Source organism: Juglans microcarpa x Juglans regia, chromosome 8S (genome assembly GCF_004785595.1).
Source record: "Juglans microcarpa x Juglans regia isolate MS1-56 chromosome 8S, Jm3101_v1.0, whole genome shotgun sequence".
In the NCBI taxonomy this organism is placed as follows: domain Eukaryota; kingdom Viridiplantae; phylum Streptophyta; class Magnoliopsida; order Fagales; family Juglandaceae; genus Juglans; species Juglans microcarpa x Juglans regia.
The window spans coordinates 2,297,167-2,317,961 of record NC_054609.1 but is presented as its reverse complement, the minus strand read 5'-3'; the positions used below and the strand labels follow the sequence as shown (position 1 = coordinate 2,317,961).

The 20,795-nt window shown below is 31.6% G+C and overlaps 2 protein-coding genes across 2 annotated transcripts; both read left to right on the top strand.

Annotated features, from left to right (window-relative positions):
* Positions 1-9,018: 9,018 nt before the first annotated feature.
* LOC121244792 (protein FAR-RED ELONGATED HYPOCOTYL 3-like) lies at positions 9,019-9,495 on the top strand. Its single transcript, XM_041143000.1, has one exon. The coding sequence runs from the start codon at positions 9,019-9,021 to the stop codon at positions 9,493-9,495; it is 477 nt and encodes a 158-aa protein (XP_040998934.1).
* LOC121244692 lies at positions 9,469-19,902 on the top strand. The gene is made up of 6 exons (XM_041142866.1): positions 9,469-9,906; positions 10,017-10,106; positions 10,221-10,286; positions 10,365-10,410; positions 10,991-10,997; positions 19,892-19,902. Exons 1-4 carry the CDS (start codon positions 9,604-9,606, stop codon positions 10,404-10,406), a joined length of 501 nt encoding a protein of 166 aa, XP_040998800.1. The 5' UTR covers positions 9,469-9,603; the 3' UTR covers positions 10,407-10,410; positions 10,991-10,997; positions 19,892-19,902.
* Positions 19,903-20,795: the final 893 nt, after the last annotated feature.

Sequence of the window (20,795 nt, the reverse complement as noted above, 5' to 3'; positions counted from 1 at the left end):
GTCGAATAAAATATTATTAAAATATTAATTTTTAATATTATATTAATTTTAAGATTTTAAAAAGTCGAATTATTTATTATATTTTGTATAAAAAAATTGTAATAATTAAAAGAAATAAGTTGATAACTCTCATGCTGTAATTGGTTTTCAAACTCAGCTGAACTCAACTGAATTCAGTCTAATTTTTAGCTAAGTATAACATCAAAACACTCAACTTTCAAATTATTAAACTCATCCCAATTCAAAACCTTTTTATACGTGTAACCCACAATCTTTTTGAACTTAAAATATTTTTATACGTGAGACCCACAACTTTTTTCAATTTTCTATAAAAAGTATTAAACTCATTTTAACATCTAAACACACTTTAAACTTAGTTTAGATGGCCCTACATAATTGGCTCCATTACTTAATTCACTACTATTTTATAAATAATTCAATTCAATTCAATTGAGTTGAGTTCAGCTCAACATCCAAATACAACCTCAATCGAGCCAATCAAAGTAGGCTAGCTGGCTAATCAGACCATTCAGTAATCAGTCAAAAGTCAATTTTTTTAAGTAGTATGTTTTTGTTTGGTGGGAAGTTGTTAGTATATAGTACTGATTCCTTATCTTTTTAGTTCTTTGAAACTATTTGGTTTAGTTAAGAATTGATCAAAATAGTCTTTTGGTAGTAAAAACACAAAAAACACTCAGGTTTTAACAATGAATTTTGTTATTCATCATCTTATATATTACGCATCACATTTACTTTTATTTTTTATTTATTTTTATTTTTTTAGTTTTATTTTTTTAAAATTAATTGAATTCTTCTACTCATCATCTATACACCACTTATTTGATAAGAAAAAAATATTAAAAAAATAAATATAAATATGGTGTGTGGGGATGATGAGTAAAACTTTTCTTTAACTATATCACTCATGCAAGAAATGTGCATCCAATAATATAGCCAAAAACACTATAAGGAAACCAACATATATATTTTCCTCACCCTATTAATTGTGGTCCTATGGTTCTATGGAATTTTTATTCACTTAACTAGATTTTAAAGTTCCTATATTGGATGAAATATCTATTTGTGACGAATTACTTATAAGAATAATGATTATTTGTAGTGAAAATTGACTCATTATAATAGAAAGTTGTTATTTTTGTAATAAATAACTAATAACAAATAAGTGTTTTTCTTATAATAACTTTGTATCTTGTGGTTTTACCAAAAAGGTACTTGAAAAACAAACCAAAAACTTTGATCAAAACCACTTTTTATTGTCATAAATTATAAGATTTTAATAAAATTATCATAAAGAAAGATATTAACAAAATCAGAAGCTCAAGATTGGACTTGGTGTTTGGAGCATATATACATGTTAATTAATCTATGTTTATGTGTAAATATTTTGGAGCATATATATATATATATATATATATATATATATAATTCTGAGTAGAACAACTCATCATCGATTCATCCTCACACTGCACTTATTTTTATTTTTTTAAAATTAGTTTTATTCTTTTTAAACTAATTAAGTTATTCTACTCATCATCTATACATCACATATTTGGTAAGAAAAAAATTACAAATTTAAAAACTATGTTTGGTGTTTTATGTGAGGTATGAGAATAATGAGTAGAATTTATATATATTTATATATCAAAAATTTTATGTATAGTTATTTTTACATATTTCTTGCACGCTCTACTAATATGGATAGTTATTTAATATTAAATAAAAATAACACAATCAATTATATCAATAGAATATATAAAAAAGTACACAAAAATTATTGTATATAGCATTTTTCTTTTATATATATATATCAACCATTAATTTTGTTCATATATATATAAAAACTACTAAGATTGTTTGTACAACCGTCCATTTAAGAGGGAATAAAGTCTTTATTCTGGTCGAGCTAACGTCTAGGTGACACGTCACGATCTCCCTCTTGATGAGACGTGTTTACTCTTTTAATTAGGCAAGCTTAGGCTCCAAGTTTCGCCATCTTCTCACGACTAATTGCTCATCGATTAGGTTTGATCTCAAATCTCAAAACAACACGTGAAGATTTTTGTACGTGGCCAGGAAAGGCAGACAATTACATAATAAAATTATTAATTAAGGTAAATTAATTTTGATATTATTATATTTCATTTCATCAAATAATAATTTTTTAAATTTTAAAATAAGAATAGTATTAAAAAATAATATTTTAATAATATTTTATTTAATTTTTTAATTTTTATCTCAATTCACTATTTATATAGCATTGTTAAGAAAAATATTTTTTTTTTCATGAAAAAAAGAAAAGTTTTGAAATAAAGAAAATCAATGAGTCCACGGCACCTGTGAGTGGGTTGATCGGGGTCCACTATGTTCGGATGGAAGCAGCAGTTGGGACTAAAGTAACCAAAACGGAAGGAATCTAAATATAAAAATTCTACATATTAATATAGTTTAATGCAATTTATTAAATTATAATTTTTTTATTATAAAATAGATCTTATATATTACAATAAACTATATCCGTCTATGACTCGATATAGGTTTTTGGTATAAAATTTATGTGTAGGTCTAACAATTCTCATACAATTATTATTACTTAACTTAATTACTTATATATAGAGAAATGATAAAACAAAAACTCGTTTTTAATTTTTTTACAATCTTGAAATAAGATAATATTTTTTAAAACATACTTATTTTAATTTCTATTTTGATTTTTAAAAAAGTGTCATTTTACAAAGAAATTAAATGAAAAAAGTTAAAAGAAAAAAATTATTTTCTTGTAATTTGTTTTTGATAAATCTTCAGATAATTTTGTATCTGGAAAAATATATTTACAACTGTGAATTGTGTAATTACAACGTAATCACTTTGAAAAAAATAAATAAAACATGAGACTTACGTGAAAAAAAATTAATTTTTAATAATGGACCCTACTTTACTCTTTTTCAAAATGATTACGCAGCATTTATGCATTTCACGATTGTATATAGAATTACTTCTAAACTAGCTTGCGATCTACAAAAGTAATAATAAATAGGAAGGAGGGTATTAAAGTAATTGTGTCTCTGTGTAAGAACTTTTCCTCCGTTCGCGCCCAATTTGTGCATGAAATTATGGGCCGGAAAGGGCCTTTCACAGTTGTCTTTTATTCGAGCCCAACACAAGTTAAGCGATCGAAATAAATGGTGAATTTCGTTGGGATTATTACTTTTTTCATTTAATTTAATTATTTTTCGTTTCAGAATTGGGTAAACTAGTACGTGTGACCTATGTGTTCAAGCTGTTGCAATCACTACACCCCCTTCGGCTGATTTCGACCCCCTTCGGCTCTAAGTTTCGTTAGCATCGGCTCGGTGCCCAATTGCCGCTGTTTAAATCCCTGACTGCGTTACCAATCATGTCGAAAAAACGGAGAGAGAGAAATGGCGATGAACCAAGAGGGGAAAGCGGTCGGGGACGAGGTGCTGAAGAAGCAAGATGAGGTGGTAAAGCTAAACCCAGATGGAGATGAAGCGGCCAGATCGGAGACGGAGCCGCGGTTCAAGCCTAAAGCCGGAAGCGTCTTTCCGAAGAAGAAGAAGTTGGTCAAGCGTATGATGCTCGATTACATGATCCAAACATGTGCCAACACTTGTCCTGCCGGCCGAGTCTCCGACGACGGCGAGTCCTGAGTACTTGTGAGTTGTGAGTCTGTCATCTCTGTGTTACAAAAGATCGTGATCTGTATTATAAAAAGTCATGATCTGTGGTCTTAGTTTTATACTAATCTGGTTTGGCCCCTTTTTGGGTCTTTGAAGTTTCAATAGTCGGTCTTCATGGGTTCCGGCGAGATTCCATCTACTCTTTTAGAGCGACCCTTGATTAAAGTATGGATTTTTCTTTTTGTTTGTGTATACAGATTCCGAGTTGTTTATGAAAGTTTTGAGAGTTGATATGAATCATTTGAAAGTTCTAGGATCAAATTCCAAACCCATTTTGAGCAATTATCCGAACCAGCGAAATTTCCTGTTATCTTTTTGTACTCAGCGGCCTAATACTGAATTACAAGAAGCAGAGAGAGAGAGAGAGAGAGAGAGAGAGAGGTGTTCATTTATGCTCCGGCTGGGACCTCCGACCAAGGTGTTGGTTGATTCGTGGCGGGGTGGTGGGGTTCAATCGAGAAAATATTTTCATCAGCCACTGTATCAAATTACACACTCCACGCCTTACGTGTCAAACCGAGTTTACATTTTGAATTTTTCCCTCCTCGTTGCAACCGACAGCTTAACGTGAGAGAGAGCTTGAGGAGAGAGAAGTGAGAGACGTTCAGGAGTGAGAGCTTGATGAGAGAGAGGTCAGAGAGAGATCTTGAGGAGAGAGAAGTGAGAGACGTTCAGGAGTGAGAGCTTGATGAGAGAGAGATCAGAGAGAGATCTTGAGGAGAGAGAGGTCAGAGAGAGAGAGAGAGAGGGAGGTTTGATGTGAGAGAAAGCTGGATGAGAGAGAGCTTGAGGTTAGAGAGAGACCTGAGGAGCGAGAGAGCTTGATGAGAGAGACGTAGATAAGACGTCTGACGTTTAAAAGAAATAAAAAATAAAAAGTGTATGCAGTGTGCATCGAAACAGTTGCGGATGTATACGTTCAATCATATATGCTTTTCATACTCAAATTGAGGCCAACACGTGCTGACTGACTGACTCTTGACTGTACGTTCTGTTAGATTTGACTTGGTCAATCGGATAGATCCTTAAAGGCCTCGTTTGGATTATCGGATTGTCACTCCAAGTTTCTCCGCTTAGTTTTTGCTTTGTTCTTTCTATTATTGTAATATTACATTATTAACTAAGTTAAAGCACCTTTTTACCATGCTTTTGTTTCTCCATTTTCATTGATTCTGATCTCAAATATATCGATTTGTCTTGTTTTGGTTGCGGACTTCCATGATGGGTAAGTAATGTTAATCCATGTTGTACTTAATGAGGAGTACTACTTAGGACAGCACATGACAACATGGTCCCATGCATAATGAACATGATCCAAATCAAAAGCATCATCTTCATATTATAAAACAAAATAATTATAAAATAAAAAACGGAGATTATGCATGGCGGTCGATCGTATGATTTATAGCACTCATATTTCACGCTTTCCCAACGAACAATATCAACAGAAACTCTTTTTCAACGAATAGGAAAAAAGATTGTCATGAGAGCTATTTTCTCTCTATTGTCAACTCACTTCTTCTACTGGCAGTCGTGAACTGCGAACGGCGCAATGTCGACGTTTAAAATAATACTTTTTAATTTCTACGCCGATTAATTTTTTTAAAAAAAATAAAAAATAAAGAACGAATGAAAAGTCAAAGAAGAAAAATGCGGGAAAGTGAGCTTCTTCTTCAACAAGTCAGTTTCAGACTTCGAATGTTTTGAGATTGCCGTACGGAGAAAGTGAAAAAAAATTTCTTTACTTGTTGAAAGAAAGTGGAAAAAAAATGGAATCATCGTCAGTTTGAATATTTTCTTCCGAAAATGACAGTGTGGGTCTTCGGCATCATCGTCTGACGGTCTTCATCTTCTTCTTCACTCTACTGTGTGGGTTTTCATCTTCTTCTTGACCTTGTGGTAAGAAATCATAATTTGGATTGTGCTTTGAATGTATTGGATGAATATCCTCTGTTTTAAAGCTATTTTTTCAAGCTTGAAACCATGTCTAAAAATGCTTGAAACCATGACTTTGAACTCAAATAACATGCCCAGTAATTTCGAACCACAAAGAATGATAAAAACTGGAAATCGCTTTGCACATTGGTTGACGCTATTACTCTCTGATTACCACTGTAAATTGAAGAATGGAAAACTTTTATTAGTTGTTTGTAAAGTGAGTACGCCTCCTCTGGTTTGCCACATTTGGCATTTGCATCTCTTTGACTTATATATTATTATTTTTTTTGTTGGGAAATGCAGAATAGCTGCAAAGACTTATTGGGTTTTTTTCAACTTGTGTTGCTTTGCATATAAACTAACCAGCAGATATAGATTAAAAGTCAACAAGCTTTTACTCTTAGGCCCTTGTGCAAAACAATGCAAAACAATTATAATTTTATCATTACAAGAAACATTAATCAACCTTACTTGCCTTCTCTAATGAAGTTGTTAATAAGCTAGTTCACAATTGACAAGCAACCAGCAGTTGCAAGCAACAACTTCAGATGTATATTTTTCTCATTTTGTTTTAGATTTTACAAGTCCGAAAAGTCTGAACATGAGCTACTTTCTTACTCCTCACATAGGAAATGCAATATTGCATGACATCTTATTAAAGAATATTTACATGTTTTTATCAGATTTGCTGCTTGCATTTTTCTTTACATGCTCATCCAGTGTTCTCTAGTTCAAGACAGATAAACTGAACCAAGTCCAATAGATACATGCAGTACCCAGTGGTGTCCCATAGCACATACTATGGTCATCAATTTGCTCAACTTGAAGACCAATAAACCATTAACCAAGTGACACATTTTGTTCATTGGCATACTTATGCAATATAGGCCTGCAATAAAAACCAGTTTCAGCATCTATGTTTCAAAAGGAGAAGTACATGTATGTTTAAGTCTACATAGTGTATGACATCCAAAGATCAGCATCTTGTTTTTTTTTTTTTTTAAAACAAGGAAAAAAAAATAGTGCCTTATGTTTGTTTTTTTTTTTGATAAGTAAGTGCCTTATGTTTGATTTGATCCAACTCAAGGTTTTCTTAACACAGTTTTCGGTCAATTTCACCTAATGCACATAACTTTGAAGTCCTAATGAATTTTTCAGAATATTTGTCTGACCTAGATGAAGAACAAAGATAATGCCAACACTGAGTAGAACATCTATGAAGATGAAGTCCATGGCTCTTAATAGGGTAGCTAACTGATAGCAAATTAGGCAACTTCCATATGAAAAACATGCTGGTTGATGGAAATGTATGTGGCTAGATCCTTTGAAGTTGCATAAGTTTCATGTTGGAAGTATTTATTCCCCTGTTCTCCAACTTTTCAGTACTCTAGTAAATTGATACTTGACATCTATAGGGAACAAAGGAACTTAAAATGTTAATATAGCATTGCAGATATGAAGCAACGATTAACATATAATGAAATATTAACAATTTCATCATTTTTGTGGGAAAATTAATCATTCTTGTCCATAATTTTTGCTCCTATAAAAATGGTTGTACAATTTTTTTTTTTATGCAGCATGTCAACATGGAAAAAGGGAAAGAAAACCCATCTCTCTCAACACCATCTAGCTCAAATCCCTCACCTACGGTATGTTATATGATTCTTAATATTTGATAGGAGTTTCAACCTTGTAGTTGTTAATTATCATTATTATTGTTATGTTAGGACATCCTAACAACTGTTCCAAACCTTCCAAATTACATGCACGGTTACGGAGTAGGGCCTGCATGGTCTCCGACTTTTATCACATATCCAAATGTATACCAATGTCCAAGCAACATGCAGATGGTGATGCAACTTCATTGTTTGTTTGTTTTTTTTTTTTTCCTAATTTTTGGAAGTTTAATTGATTTCTTTTTTAGCAGAATACTGGTTATCCATTTCAATATGGGATGAGACCTCCGACTCCTCCCATGGCTACAAGCTTCGGAACAATCGAAAGATTTGAAGAGGATACACCCGGGTGTAGGGAAATTGAAGCGCCTTGTTTCTCCTCTAGGCTTGATGAACAAGGTGAAGAGGATAGGCCAGATTTAGGGGAAACTGGCGATGGCACTGCCGAGACACCTCCGTTAGACCGAATAGATGGTGGTGATATGATTGAGGAGCCAAAAGCGGGGATGGAGTTTGATTCTTTTGAGGAATTAATGAGCTATTATAAGATATATGCTAAGAAATGTGGGTTTGGATCCATGACACAAAGGAGTGAAAGGGATGATGAAGGGAGTATCAGATATGTCACTCTTGATTGTGCCCGTGGAGGGAAAGCTCGGAATAGGACAATGAATGTTGCCCAACCACGCCCGACAGGAAAGACTGACTGTAAGGCAAGGATTAATGCCTTGAAAGTTAAGGGGAAGATGCGGTTGACCACTGTTCATAATACCCACAATCACAGACTGAGTCCACAGAAATCTCGTTTCTTCTGATGTAATCGCGAAGTTAGTGAGACTGTAAAAAGGGTACTTGATACTAACGACATAGCTGGCATTTGAATGAACAAAAGTTTCGGATCTCTTGTTGTGGGTGCGGGAGGATTTGAAAATCTCCCATTTTTGGAAAAAGATTGTCGCAATTACATCGATAAGGCAAAACATCTACAACTTGGAGCAGGTGGTGCTGGAGCACTTCAAGACTATTTTTGTAGAATGCAGTACAAGAACCTCGGATTCTTTACCTTGATGGATTTAGATGATGATGGGAGATTAAAGAATGTCTTTTGGGCAAATCCACGCAGTAGGGCAGCTTATCAAGATTTTGGTAATGTGGTAACATTTGAGACCACGTACTTAACAAACAAATACGGGATGCCCTTTGCTTCATTTGTTGGTGTAAACCATCATGGGCAGTCCATTCTCTTGGGAGCAGGGTTAATTTCCAGTGAGGACACAGAGACTTTTACTTGATTATTTCGGACTTGGCTGCAGTGTATGGATGGTATAGCTCCGCCAGCTATTATTACTGACCAAGACAGAGCAATGAAAAATGCTATTGCCATTGTATTTCTGAAAACCCGACATAGATTTTGCCTTTGGCATATATTAAAAAAAGTTCCCGAGAAGCTTGGCTCCCATCGTGCCTACAAAAGTGGCCTGAAAACTCAACTAATGAAATGTGTGTATGACACTCAAACTATTGAAGAATTTGAGATATCGTGGGAAGAGGTAATTAGCACGTACAACTTGGAAGAAAATGTTTGGTTGCAAAGTTTGTACGCTGAGCGCACACATTGGGTACCAGTATTTTTGAAGGAGTATTTTTGAGCTGGCATGAGTACAACACAACGGAGCGAAATCATGAATGCATTTTTTGACGAATATGTTCATGCGAAAACAAACTTGAAGGAGTTTGTCGACCAATACGACAATGCGTTCAGAAAGAAAATCGAGAATGAAATCAGTTCGGACTTCCACTCATTTAGCGTTACGATACCATGCATCTCTAGATCTCCAATCGAGAAGAGATTCCAAGAGTTGTACACGAATATAAAATTCAGGAAAGTTCAGCAGCAAGTTATGGGTGTACTCGATATGGATCCTTCTCTACTTAGAAGGGATGGTGTGAAGAAGACGTACTTGGTAGAAGATGAAATTTCTGTTGAGGAGTTCACGAAACATGTTACATATTACGTGGACTTTAATGAGGAAGATTATGATGTAAAGTGTTCATGTGGGTTATTTCAAATGAAGGGGATACTGTGTAGGCATGTCTTGGCCATATTCAAATGTAACGGAATAAAGTACTTGCCGGATAGGTACATTTTAGATCGATAGAGGAATGACATCAAACGGAGATATACGTTAGTCCAGAGTACCTATGACACAGGAAATCAATAGGAAGATACTAATAGATATTCAAGTCTGCTGAATATTTGTTATCAGATGATTACTCATGCAGCGGGTTCAAAAGAGCATACTGAAGATGCAACTAAGAAGTTATATGCAATGATTGATTTATATCATGGCAACCAAGAACCCCCTTCGATGACCCAAACTCAGTCCAATGTTGGTTTAACTACAAATGACACACCTACCGTTGGTAGTTCGCAGCAAGTACTCAGTCCACGAGTTGTGCGCGGAAAAGGTAGACCCTCATCTCTGAGTAGAGCATCCAGGATGGAGCAAGAAATGCGGAAGGTTAAAGCGAGGACGAAGAAAGCAACTGTAAAGGAAAAACGTAAAGAGGTTCGATATCTATAATAACGAGAATATTTGCCACAAATGTTTATTTGGATTGATTTATTTATGCTAATGGAGTGCTGATATAGATTTTTTACTTGTTACTTGACTATTAGCGAGATGGAGGGGATATACCATCTCAAAACACGTGTAGGAATTTATTTGGCCCATCTGAGATAGATCTTGATTCTGAAGGAAATGTGCAGGTATACATATTTTTGTTATAAAATTTCTGCCTTATATTTGGACAAGTATTTGCAACATACGTGCGATAGACTTATATTGGTTCATAATTTTTGTTTTTATCTATATATCTTTAGACTATTCCCTTCAACTCAGCTTTTGACATTAGTGGATTCCAAAATATGGTTGGGAGTCAAGAAAGTGTAAGATTTCCAAACCCAAGGTATTTTTAATATTAATAAATTGATGTCACACTAATATTTGCTATTCATTCTTTACAGATGCAACTTGGTTTGGACGGATCACAACCTTTGCCCAAATGATATGGTTCGGACTTGTTGCAACATTGAGCGTACCTCTAACTTCAACTTCTTCTAATGCCATAACGATAGCATTTTTCACTTCAAAATGTGATCTCTTGTTGAATATGCTTGCCTTGAATGTTGATAATTTTTTAAAAAATTGATAGAAAAAATACTTATTATGGCTATTAATAAAGTCAGCTTTGAATACAATGGTTGGTGGTAGGGAATGTAATGACTGGTAGAAGTTTGAACTACAACACTCCATTAAGCTCTTCTCATTTGGCATGTCTATAATGAAAACCCATCAATTGAAATCTGGGCATAGGATTGGCATTTGGAAAAAGATTAGCAACTTGTAGAATGGTTATAGCTATTGTTATTTTCTATTTATACAATTTTCTATTTACAATTGTTTTACTGTCTAATTTCTTTTTTTTTTTTTTTGGTTTCCCTACCGTTGCAAGTTCACAGCCATTACAGCCAAGATAAACAAACACAATGATTTCTAGGATTCCATAGCTGCCACAATATATTTTCCATGTATATTTTTAGAAGAATTCTTGCAAGTTGTAGTTTTTGTAAATATATTGGATGGAAGAAAGAATGGAGGTCGTGGAAGTTGTAATTATTTTGGTGGCAAGGATAGCTTGGCAATGAATATTTTTTGTAAGTACATTTTTTTTGGAAGAAAGCATTACAAGTTGAAAATTGTAATTTTTTGTTTTTCTTGTGAAGGAAGCTTGCAAGAGGACTATTTAAATTGTTGTAATTACTTTTGTGGGAAGAAAGCATGACACACATATAAAATTGTAATTTATTTGTGTGGGAAGAAACATATGCTAGTTATAGGTTCATTTTGAGTTGTGATAATTAAGTTTTGTAAGTTTGTAAGCTTGGTTTTCAGGATAGTTGTAATTATTTTGTGGGATATTGACGTGAGTTAGTCTTCCAGTTTTGGCTTTTGGTGTACGTGAGTCAAGTCTACCAGTTTTGGCTTTTGGTGTACGGGAGTTAAGTCTACATGTTTTGGCTCTTCATTTCAATTTGTTTTGAAGGAAATAAATTCTGAATGTGGGTGATGGACGTGAGTTACTCTATCAGTTTTGGGTGGTTGGTGTACGTGAGTTAGTCCTCTAATTATAGGCAGCGGGTTGCCCAGTAATCGTTTGGCATGTTTTGACTTTTACATTTTATTTGTTTTTAAACTGAACCTAAACAGATGAGTAAATCCATCATAATGACCAAAAACTAGACATTCTACAAGCATCTAAATACATCAAACTGGAATTTATACATTCTGTACATACAATATGGAAATCAGGTTCCAAAAGTTATTTTATACTTCAACTACAAACTCAGTTTACAATCTAAATTCACAGCAAACTGGAATTTAATCATTATGTACATAGAAACTGGACTCCAAATTTCCAAAAGGTATTTTACACTTCAACTACAAATTCAGTTTACAAGTATCTAAATTCACAGCAAACGGGAATTTATACATTTTGTACATAGAAACTGGAAATCAGGTTCCAAAAGCTATTTTAAACTTCAACTACAAATTCAGTTCTCTAAGCTTTTTATAACACTTACACTACAAATTCAGACTATGATTTATAACATAAACCACTGCCAATTCAACAAGTAACAACAAACAATTATCACAAAACTCCAATATAGTCGGGGTAGCATGCGTGAACGCCTTAGGAGAGCTTCTCTCTCAAGAAGGACCAACTCCTTTTTTCGAACCTCCTCATTTTTACTAGATAGCACCATCTCTCTCTTCTCGATCTCATCTACTATTTTACGGAGCTGAATCTCCCTCTTTTCGATATCGATGAGTCTCTTCTTGAGCTCTTCCTCCTTCCTTAAGAGTTGAATTTCTTTTTCTTGTAGCTCCGAGTCTGTGTGTTGATTACTATCAACCCACTTGAAATATTTGCAATATGGTAATCCCTAATATTTAACACATATATAAAAAATTGTTAGGTACGTAATATTAATCAATATATTATTTCAACCTTACATTAAAAGAGTATTATTTACCTCTGTGTTGTACTTTGGACACCCTAAGAAGGGTCGTCCTGGATTTCTTTTAGTATTTGAATATCTCAATGTAGTTTCAATATTAAGAAGTACGATGGTTTCGCTGACGGTGAAGAAGACAGTGATGATGAGGACATTCTCATGTGGCAGTTTTTAGTTTCTTGTATCAGGAATGTGAAACAGTCTGCTGCTAAAAAACTCTCTTTGACTACTCACAAGAAGTTAATGAGGTTGACAGTTACAAGTTTTGATGCATTTGAAAACATATCAAGTATTCTTTTTCTTTCCAAGGATAAACAAAATAGGGAAATCTAAGATTTTCAAGCACCTAAACAAGCACTTCCATAACGAGCACAAGCCTCAGCAGCTAGTGAACAAAATTGGCAGCTACTTTTATAGCTTACTAATTTATGAAAACAATCATAATAATAAGCTTATAAAAGTTTTTAGGCTTCCTGAAAGATTTTTTTTTATCGGCAGAAGTTTTGCTTGAAATCTGCGTCCATGCATGAAAGAGACACATAAAATAAGTCTTATTTCTATATCTTGATTTTCCAAACTATTGCAATATTGGTCAATTATAAACATTTTCGCCTCACGGTTTTATGACTCAAGACATTTGATACAAAGAAAAACAGCAGAGATGTGATTACAATTTCAATGAATTATTTAGTTAGTAGTCATGATGATGAAATGGTTTCCGATTCCGGTCATGATACGTTAAAATAGTAATAAAATTATATTCCGGTAAAGCTGTGATATTATTTTGATCAAAGCTTGTTTATTTTCACAATCATTTTCATTTTATTTTATTTTATTTTGTCATAACAATTTTTTTTTTAAATTTTTACACAAAACAAAATAGGCTTCATTTAGAAGGTAAAGAGGCAACAGGCACCAGCAAACTATAGGATTTGATTTTTCTGAACCCACAAACCATTCACATCTTCAAAAGAAAACCCACAACCTCAACATTCAAGGTCAAAACAACCGTGAGTCCGTGACTTATTCCGAGTGAATAAGCATAGAGCACAGATCAACCCCACAAAGAGCAACAAATAGTAAAGTTGAAAGTCAAAAGCAAAAAAAACATAGCCTTCTCTACCAGATATTTGCAACCAACGAAATACAGATTCAATAACCTTATTAGAACCTAAAAAGATTATTTAAATCTCAAGCAACCGATACTTGTATTATACCAAATTAAATATATGAAATCTGGCACAATACACTACTTGACAGAACCCAAACTCACAAAATTAGGCCGAAAGGTGAATCGCCAAAGGCCCCAAAGATCAATTCGAAGTTTCCCAACAATAAATTCTCTACCAGATATTTGCAACCAATGAAATACAGATTCAATAACCTTATTAGAACCTAAAAAGATTATTCAAATCTCAAGCAACAGATACTTGTATTATACCAAATTAAATATCTGAAATCTGGCACAATACACTACTTGACAGAACCCAAACCCACAAAATTAGGCCGAAAGGTGAACCGCCAAAATTCTCAAAGATCAATTCGAAATTTCCCAACAATAAATCCTCTTAAGGGGTGTACAAACTTCGACAAGAAATAAGCAAAAAAAAAGAAAATAGCAATCAGTAATACAAAGACAAAGAACCTGAAAACCCTAACAGTTTGTAAATAAAAAAAAAATCACACATTTCGTAGATAAAAAAATCCTTCGGGAAAATTATAGAATGTTAAAAGTAAATATACCCATTTAAATAGGACCTTAGATTTATGGTAGTAGACGTTAGGGTTTGAAGCTGCGTACCGGAAGTGGAGTTGTGTGCCAGAAGTGGAGCTATGTTCCCGAACTAAACGAAAGTTAGGGTTTTTCGCGATAGGAAAGTTAGGGTTTTTCGGGATGAAGGGGAAGGAGGTATCGAAGGGAGGCCGTAACAGGCGGCTTTGAGTGGAGGGACGTGGCTTCGAGGGGTCAAAGAAAGAGGCCTCGTGAGGAGCAGAGAGGGAGCAGAGAAGGAGGGAGGAAGAAGAATGGCAGAGATGGGTTTCATGTTTCGGCTGGATGAGAGAAACGAGGCTGAAAGAAGAGAAACGAGGGAAACGATAAATCGAAGACTACTTCAAAACGCGACGTTTCATTTAATTGCCACATCAGCAGCCGCTTGCGCGGCGCTTCGCCCAGGCGACTGAGTATAGCGTTTTTCATTGTCAACTTCAATCATTTTCCTCTTTTTTTTTTTTTTGTCAAATTTATCATAAATTGAAGGAAAAAAAAACCGACCCATAAATTATAATTAAGAAATTAGGTAAGGATATTCCATCTCATGATGCTGTTGTCAAAACCTAGCTAGTTCCACGTTGATTAGCTTTGCTTCATTAATTAATTCCACATAATAATTTAATAATTTCATGAATTAATAGGTGACTCGAAAAGTAAACCTCACCTGATCTAATGACATTGAACTATAACCATAATAAAACCCAAATTTCAAAGTAATAAAACAAAACAAAAACCTATGTATACGCGTTGTGGATAGGAGCGCATGATGATGCTACGTACGTACTCATCATTAATTACTCGTTTATGGATTACTCTGAAGTCCATAAGATTCTCTGGCATTGCTGTTTCCCTTTTACTACCATTGTTTTCTTTCTTTCTTGAGTGAAAAAATGTTGGGAAGAAAATTGAGAAACAAATGTGCTATTCCAAGGGGAAACTTACAGAACAAAGTGTTTTTTCAAATATATCTCCAATTAAGCTCATAACTTTTCTCGAAAAACTCGTAAAACTTCATCTCAAAACTATTTTTTTTTTTAAAAGTGTTTTTAAGTTTTTCTCTATTTTTAAACATCCAAAAGAGAACATAATTGTTGTGTCAGCTTAAACATATGCTTTTGGGTGATGCTAGGTTGCCTTTAATTGTGCCCTCAAAAAATAGATTATAGTACATTTTATTACGTCTTTAAACATTAAAAAAAAAAAAGGAGTATTGAATAGATTATATAAAAAATAATTTCATAAACTGATATAGTTTTATGTAACTATTTAGATTTGTTTTATAACAAAATTAACTTTACAATCTAACCAAGCACATCATCATACATCAATTTATTAGATTATTTTTACATAATTTATTTATGCCTAATGCATTTTCAATAATAAAAAAAAAACAAAGTGGACAATCAAGCATTTTCCTATGATTTTTAAGAATAATTCAACTTATCATCCTCACATACCACATATCATATTTATTTTAATTTTTTTTTCTATAATAAATTTGTGGTATATATAATAAGTAAAACAGCTGAATTAGTTTAATAAAAATAAAATAATAATAATAATATTAAGATGACGAGTAACTTCCCCATTTTTAAGGACCTCGTACCAGTTGCATTCAGATTCTCTGTACGTAATTTCCTGCACGGGTTGGAAGAACCACACGTACATGTCTGCAATCAGAACATGAGAAGATTGCATTTGTAGTCATAGGGTCGAGCTACTATGCCACCTAGCAGGGCGTGCCCTTAGGCCAATTTTTATTTATTTTTTATTTTTTAAATATTTTTAAAAAATAAAAAAATATATTAATATATTAAAAATCACTTTCTTCATCATTATGTAAATAAAAAGATAAAATTTATTTTGCTAAGAGGTATATTTGAGTGGACAAACTAACATTTTTCTATTTCTTACCATTTAAGCTTATGAGCACTCCAAAAGTATACTTTTGTGAGCAGTTCTATTCTGCCGCCTAAATAACATTGTTGAATTTCACCTCTAAGTCATTTTGAGATTTTATTTTTTAGATTTCTTTAGATTTTTTAATATATTTAAATATTTTTAAAAAATAAAAAAATAATCAATACATTAAAAATTACTTGATTAAATAAAAAAAAAAAAAATTTGACGGGAGGTCAAATGGAACGGTGACTTTATGACGGCACGATAGCTTTATTCTACTTTTGTTTCTTTTTCTGTGATTCCTCTGCTTTCTGTTTAATTCTAAAATGTGTTGCAGGGTTTCCAATTTTAGATCTCTCCGAGACACGCCGACCGAAATGAGAATCATTACTTTTAAAGTAATATTATTCATCATCTTAATTTTTATTATCTTTTTATCATCTTATAATATGACATTAGGTGATTATAAATTATTTATTACATTTCACTTGTAAATCTATCATCTAATATCATATCATGAGATGATGAGAGTTGGGATTATAAATAGATTTTTTTTTTTTTTTATGAATCTCTTTAACTCTTAGAGCATTGGTATTGAATAGTTTTGAAATTTGATGAATTTATATTTAAAATCATTACATTGTATCACCAAACATTAAAATCTAAAAATTTAAACTACATGTATTCCAATTCATCTTCAAATTTAAAGATTTACTATTTATTTTCTATAACCATTATTTTATTTACTTAAATTATTATTTCTTAATTTTGAGCTATAATATATTTAAGTTAGAAAATAATAATTTAATGATCAAATTAAATTATTAATTAACATATAATTTGTATAATTGTAAAATAAATTAAAAATAAATTAAAAATAATATTATATTATTATTTTGATAAATTTAATGGTTAATCTAATATGAGATTATGGATAGAATGGTTTTAAATTTATGAAAAATATATACTTTTTATCAAATTTTAAAGATAAAAATAATGAATATAATGTTAATACTCTTAAACGCATAATTGCATTTCACGCAAGAAGCCAAAGCTGTCAGTGTACGGACATATGTCCATACAATTATTATTTTTAGAGACCACAATACTCTAGAAATTTGAAGACATTTGTTTTTCTAATACATCTTATCTCATTTCATTATTATAATTTTTTTTAATTTTTATATAAAATAAAATAAATAAATATTATTTTTTCAAATCTCAAAATAATAATATTAAAAAATATATATTATAGATATATTTTATTTAAATTTTAATTTTTATGTCAATTCATTTTATCTCATTTGTTTTTACAAACGGGGGTAAAAGAAATTTGATTTGTTGTAAGATTTTTTATTATTTTCAACTTAATTTTGTGGTGATGATCATCTTGTCTTGGGTAAAGAATATTTCTTGGTTCAGCATTTCCTCATGGCACTACTTTACTATAAGTTGAGCTAGCAAGTGATAAAATATTATTTTTTTGTTCTTTGCTTTCTTTTCGAAGATAAAATATTGTTGGTTCACCAGAGAAATATCCAAAAACAATCGAAGTGGACGATGGCCCATATAGACATTTTAGTAAAAACACAATTCGTAAGTATATAAATTACTAGTTAATTGATATTAATTTCATGTACAACATAAGTTTCAAAATAAGTAAAAAAAAATTACTAATTCCATTCAAGTAGAAAATAAAGGATTTAACCAAAAAAAAAAAAAGTAGAAAATAAAGGAAAAGAGAAGCAACTTTTGACGAACGGGGCAAAATCCGAAATAAAATTGATTTGACATTACTCATTTGTGACGCTACTATGCTTACAATTTATACCACTTATTTTAACTTTTTGATGTGACACGACGTGATTTATTGAAAAAATTAAAAAAAGAAAAATGATAGGGAGTTTGTTTTGATTTTTCGTTTATTTTATCCGATTTTTTATTTAGTTTTTTTATTTAGTGATTAATAAAATATTGTTTAATGAATTTTGTTTTTTTTTTTAAAAGCACTTAAAAGTGTTAAAAAAATGATGTGAAAAAAAATTTAAGATTTTTTTTTTATATTATTTTTTGAACACTTTTAAATATTTTTTAAAAAAGAACAAAATTCACAATATTATTAAATAATATTTTTTTAATCACTAATCCAAAAAAAAAAAAAAATTAAAAAGCAATCCGGCAAAATAAACGGGAGCCCGTTTTAGCATTTCCCTTAAAAAAATATTTAAAACAAAATTACTTCTAAAAACACAAAAGGATAAAGACTAAACTTTAAATTTTCTCCATCTTTATGTTTATATTTTTAGTCTTTTTAATAAACTATATTGTAATGCTGCATCAATAAAATAAAGTAAATGATATATCGACTTTGAAAAGATATATCATTTCTCGTGCAGCTTTGTGTCCTTTGTGTCGTTTGGATTTAAAGATGAGTTGAGATAGATTGTAGAGATGGATTGTGAATAATAATGAGATAGATTATGAATAGTAGTGAGATTTGTGAGTTAAAGTTAATAAATAGTAATAAATAGTAGTGAGATGAGTTGAGATGAGTTGTGAATATAAACCGAAAGGCTACATTTGGGTGCTGCTGGATTTGGGCGATTTCAAATGACTTAAATTGATATGTGAATAGTAGTGTTTTGTAAATATTATTGAAATGTATTTGAATGTAAGAGATAGGTTGAGATCCAAGGTGATTGAGTTTGGATGTTGCTGCATTTGAGTGTGTTAAGGTGATCTCTGATAATCTGAGTTGATATATAAATAGTAATATTTTGTAGATCTTATTGAGATATGTTTGAACGTATGAAGTAGATTGAGTATGTGTTTAGATGTATGAAGTAGATTAAAATATATTTAATTAAGTTAAAAAAGTACTCACTCATTTCAATGATTGATTTGATATAGAATGAGATTAGTTTGACACTTAAACGTAGCCATTAAATAAACGTAGGCTTAGTGCACACATGGACCGGATTGGGAAGGAACTGACGACAGCACACGAAGCGCACACAAAATAGTCCAATTTCACCCTTCTGGATTTGGGTTGGGTTCGAACGAACCATCCTTGTTAAAAACCCAAGAACTTTTCAAAACCACCAAGATGAATGAATTTTAATAAATATATATGTATATATATAATCTTATAACTATTTTACAATTATAAGTTTTATAACTCTACATTAGAAGAAAGTTTGTAATATTATTTATTAAAATTTATTTTTAATGGTTAGCACGATTTCATTGGTTGTTTGAAATTGAGTTTTAAAATAATTGTAAAAGAGTTGTAGGGTATATCATTATTTTTTTCCTGAGTAATACTATATACAATTTTGGAGTATAAAAGTATCACGTAATTATTTTAAAAATTAATGGGATCCACTATTAAAAAAAAAATTCTTTTTATTTGGATAATGTATTTACTCATTTTTTTTCAAATGAATTATAAGTCACTTGCTTACTCGACAACTGCAAATATTATTTCTCTTTTTTCCTAATCCCAAGTTTTGTATCCAAATTCAACATAAGTAATCATTTGGGTTTCACCGTTATTTATGAGCAAGAAATAATATTTGTAGTCATAAAATAAGTAACTAATGCACTCCTTTATAAAAAGTAAATAAATATGAAATTTATATGAAAAAACTAATTTGTTAATGGTGAACTTTGCATAACCATGACTATATCTAGCAATACTATTTATTAAGAGAATATAATTTTCACGTTTATTTCTTTTTTACTCAAATAACCTTTAAAGTTTAAGCTTTAACATGACCCGAAATATTAGTTAAAATAGTTAATTTTAATATTTAGAATTCGATGTGACAAAATAAGCAAATGGAATAATGAAATAGAAATGGGTGATTCGGGAAATCGCTATTGGGCTCCAGCTTCAACAAATAGCATCACTTTTTTTGGGACTTCTTGTGGCCTTTTCTGAGTTCACAACTTGTCCATGTCCAAACCCAAACTTTACAGAGGCCCGGAGTTGGGCCTTATTGTTTGATTGCGGATCATTGAATGAAAGTGTCATTGCGACTCGAAATCTGATTGGTTGCCATGCCACGATCTTCGTCACGTTATTTTGTGAATTTATTTTTATTATATATTTTTAATTTAATTTGATAATTATATATCTCTAATATATTTGGTAATTTAGTTATCGAGATATTTTATCTTTAAGTCGATATATAGACCATACAATGCACATTACTTAAATGATAAGATTTGATTGACATCATGTAAAGATTTTATTAGGTGTGGTCTACACACTTACTATAATTTTTTTTATACAAATTTATTAATTTTGTGTAAATACGTGCGATTAAAAACAAAAAAGTTGACTACATATCTCCATTAACATTTTTCTTATAATTGTTACAAAATGGTGGGACATGAAATTTCGTGCTAAATTTGTGCTTGTCGTGTGAGTTTAAACTTACTAAATATATTAAATTATGAAAAAAAATCTATTCATCATTCAGCTTTTTATTATCCTCTCATCATCTTATGATGTGGTATTAAATGATAGGTTTACAAGTGAAATATAATAAATAGTCTCCAATTATCTAATGTCACATTATAAGATGATGAGATGGTGATAATAATTAAAATGATGAGTAGTATTACTCTATATTATAATACTGCTATTCTTGTGTGGGCTAGATTGTCTTTTAATTTAGGACATTGCTCTTACATGT